This window comes from Elephantulus edwardii, unplaced genomic scaffold, assembly GCF_000299155.1.
Source record: "Elephantulus edwardii isolate Elephantulus edwardi_28Jun2011 unplaced genomic scaffold, EleEdw1.0 scaffold00089, whole genome shotgun sequence".
Classification (NCBI taxonomy): Eukaryota; Metazoa; Chordata; class Mammalia; order Macroscelidea; family Macroscelididae; genus Elephantulus; species Elephantulus edwardii.
The window spans coordinates 6,141,843-6,145,805 of NW_006399839.1; the positions used below are offsets into that span (position 1 = coordinate 6,141,843).

Genomic DNA, 3,963 nt, shown 5'->3' on the forward strand with positions numbered 1-3,963 from the left:
TAACTTGCACAAGGTCAGGCAGGTTGTAAGGGGAGGAAGCAAGATGTCCATCAATCTTCTCACACTGGAGCCCTTGTTTGTTTCCATATCCAGAGGTTCTCACCCTGGAGCACAAGGACACACGTTGTATGCCAAACTGTGTCACAAAGGTGCAAGGGCACTTTTCTAGGGAGGTTCAGAGCTTTCACCACATTCTTAAAGAAGTTTATAGTTAAAAAAAAAAGTACCTTCATTTTGTCTTGTGTATCTATTTATTTTTAAACTTATTTGGATTAGTTCGAAGAAAAAGGAAACAAGAAAGAAAAAAAATGGTAGCGACAAAATATAACCGATGTCAGATTTAAGGGAAAGAAGGCTAGTGTGTGGAAAATCCCAAGCCCCCTTCCATAGAGTGGATTCCGCCTCATAGTGACCCTCATCGGGTTTCAGAGCCTGTAAATTTTTATAGGAGGCATGCCCATCTTTCACCTGCAAAGCAGTTGATTGGTGAGAGAGCCCAATACTAAGGAACTGTGCCACTGAGGCTCAAGAAGCTACACTTCCAGGATTAGAATCGAGATCTATTTGCTCGCACCAATTCCAGAATTCTGTCTACCTTCTCTAGTTATTCAGTCATTTATCACTTATTCGTCAGATTTGTCGGAGCTCCTGGTACATCCTAGGCACCATTCCAGACTCGGAAAATGTGCGAACTCTTGGTATCGCAGAGTTCATATTCTAGTGGGGAAGACCGATATAACAAACAACGTCGATAATGATGAATGACCTCAGATTCCGTGGAATAAACAACGCAGGGTCAGAGGCTGGCGAGGAAAGGGAATGACACTGTCGATTGAGTAATTTGTGTTAGGCTACAACGACGTATGCTGAGCTTTTATGCCTGAAGCAAAGAGAAAATTAGAGCCTCCAGCCCGGTCCACGGCGCATGCGCGCAGATTTTGACAAGTTCCAGTTGATCCGGGTGATTAGTACGCAAGCGCTATGATTAGTACGCAAGCGCTACGTGTGCAGGCACCGCTCCATAGGAACTTCCTTTTGAGGCTGTGGTCCCGCCTCTTCACATTTCCGTTTCCGCAGCCTGCGTTTGAGCTGTGCAAGAGAAAGATGGCGATGGCTGCTGTTTCCCGGGCCTCCGGGCTGCTGGTTCGGGCCCGGCCACAGCTGGGGCGGTCTATGGCGAGCGGCGCTCACGGCCGGGAGGGCTCAGGTACTGGGGAAGGAAGGGGTCGGCGGGGCAGACCTCTGCCCTGCTCGGGCGAGGCGGGCCGGGACTGTGACCTTGGGGAGAGACGACCCCAGGCAGGCCGCTCTGCACATCTGAGCGATCGCATTCTCCCCGCAGGTCGCCTGTGGAGGGCCCTCACCTTCTTCGTGGCGCTCCCCGGGGTGGCAGTAAGCATGCTGAACGTCTTCTTGAAGTCGCGCCACGACGAGCACGAGAGACCCGAGTTCATCCCCTACCCACATCTCCGCATCAGGTCCAAGGTACGTACGCCCTTGGAGACTTGTTAGGAATCCGTTCACATTTTATTCCAGCCACCCGAGTCTAAGTTCTTTACTTCCAGAACCCTGGGTGCCAGGCACGTCCCGTTTATCATTTATACCTTACAAAACAAAATGTATTTGGAAAATGCGTAAGACGGAGCACATGCCTATTCAACAATTTTTTAAATAGGAAATTCAGTAACTGGTTGCATTTGTCACATATATCACTAGCCTCGTTATCTATTGCCCATTTTTCACCACTGTTGACTTATTAGAGTCACCACTTCATCTACACGCTAGCTTCTGTTTTATTTTAATCTCATCACTTGTTAGGTGCTGACTACTTGACTCTTCCTCATCAAGACCCTCGATACAGCAGATCGAAAGCCCGTAGGATTCTTGCCCATCCTCACAGCCTCTGCAGTGCCCAAGCTTTGTGTTAAAAGTTACCATTTCTATCTCTTGAAGGTCTTCATCTCTTTTGTTGATCCTCTGCTTTTCCAAGCATGATGTCCTTTTCCAGAAACTGGCCTCACCTAATCAGTGTGTCAGAATAGCGCAGTGCTCACAGCCAACATTCTGCACTAATTCAGCCAAACAGTTGTTCACTTGTAAAGATGATTTTGGGGGTAATTCGAGTCCATGGCTTTAAGATATTACTCTGCAATAGAGATTGATTTGGGGATTCTTCATAGGATTGGACAGAGTTTTATTATGTTGTACATGAGTTGAGCATGACTTACAGGGACCCTGTGAACTAAAGACTGAAGCCTATGACTATCGTCATTTCTCAAAGTTCATGGTTTCCAGAGCCATGGTGTTGAGAAAGTGGATGCCACTCCTGCTTATGTTGTATAGAGTTGCTGTAATTTGGAGTTGCTGTAATTTGAAGCCAACTTGACAGTACCTAACAGTAGCAGCCACCACCAGTCTCAGTATATCCAGGAAGTCTGGTTTCTATAAGAATATAAAATTCTGTTTCACATTTCCCCCTTTTGATCAGGATTATTGAGAAACAGGGCGCCTCTAGTTCTAGCTTCCTGTTCAGGGGAGAAATTTTGGCCTAGTTCTATTTCTGTTCCTGACTCTCTTTCCTCTGCTGCTCCAGGCAAATAGAGACTAGTTGTGTCTTAGATGGGCCACTTAGAAATTGTTAAAGCCGGCTGGCACTATTCACTGAGTCAAAGAGTAATTAATTAGACCAGTTGACTAGACACACACAAAGTCATGACCCTGGTACCTTTGATCCAGCAACTGATTCAATAAGGTGACAGACATTTCTTTTTCTTCAAACTAAGACTTGTGAGCCACACCTCAAAATTGTTTTTCTTCTTCAGGGTCAGATGGTAAGTGAATTCCTTTAAAAAGTTTTTATTGTCTTTTCATCATCCTTGTTCCTGCCTTTGGCTAATGCCCAGAAATAGTTGTCAGTTGTGTGAAACTTGAGGTTTGGGAATACCCCTTAAGACTGGCAGTATGCACCTTTCCAGGACCTCGGGTTCTGCTGCTGTTCTAATTAATAATGAGGAGACTGACAGTATTTCTTAACCCCTACACCTCTATATGAATTATCTCAACTCTGATTGTTTGGCTATTAGTGTAGATAATAGCTACTGTTAATAAACTGTTACAGGGATTTGTTACCACCCTGCCTTCATAAAGTTGTACTGACCTCATAAAGATTTAACTGAGATCAGTAGGCTTGGAAAAAATTTTGGAATATTTGAGCCTCACGACTGATATTTTAGGCCAGATGATTCTTGTCCTTACTGTAAAGAATCCTAACGATGCTTGTCTTAACTGATGGGTTGGTAGCTCAAACTCACTAGTAGCTCTGTGGGAGTAACACCTGGTAGGGTATTTCCGTAAAGCCCCCAGCCAGAGGCTCACTGTATCCTGTCACATAGTGTTGTTATGACTCGAATCAGTGCAGTAGCACCTCATAACAGTGCTTACTGTAGACTGCGGTCAGCCTTTGTAAGACGTTAAGCATCATCCCTGAACTCCTTAGATGTCATACTTGCTAAGTGCTGGTGAGTCAGAACCAACTTCTAGCTCACTCTTTGAAGAGTTTTCAGAGATAGTAAGTCACACGGCAGGAGATTACCCACCCTTCCTCCTTGGAATGGCTGGTGTATTCGAACCAAATTCCTTGGCAGTACAGTTTCTTACCCACCTGGCCCCCCGTGCTCCCATGATATAACAGTCCCCTTAAAAAAGTCTCTAAACATTGGCAAATGTCCCCTGGACTAGCACAGTTGCCCTAGTCTGGAAACCATTGTTGCCAGGTAATGCTTTTTAAATGTAGAGGATGCGTTACATTTTTCCAATCCAGAGATCGTTTCAGGTATGGAATGGGACTGCATTTTAAAGAATTTCTCATGGTGCCACTGTTGTAGAATGAGGCTGGCATTGGGGTGGGGGTAAGACTGAGAAAAACTGGATGAAATATGTTTACGGCATTGAAGTCTATGGGGG

At 45.3% G+C, this 3,963-nt stretch overlaps 1 protein-coding gene across 1 annotated transcript in view; it reads left to right on the forward strand.

Annotated features, from left to right (window-relative positions):
- The first annotated feature begins 1,104 nt into the window (after nt 1-1,104).
- The window catches only part of LOC102858776 (cytochrome c oxidase subunit 6A1, mitochondrial-like), a 3,700-nt gene continuing 841 nt past the window's right edge, over nt 1,105-3,963 (forward strand). The window contains exons 1-2 of the mRNA XM_006890425.1: nt 1,105-1,207; nt 1,343-1,485. Of these exons, the coding sequence (XP_006890487.1) occupies nt 1,105-1,207; nt 1,343-1,485 (246 nt within the window). The remainder of the gene's footprint in view (nt 1,208-1,342; nt 1,486-3,963) is intronic.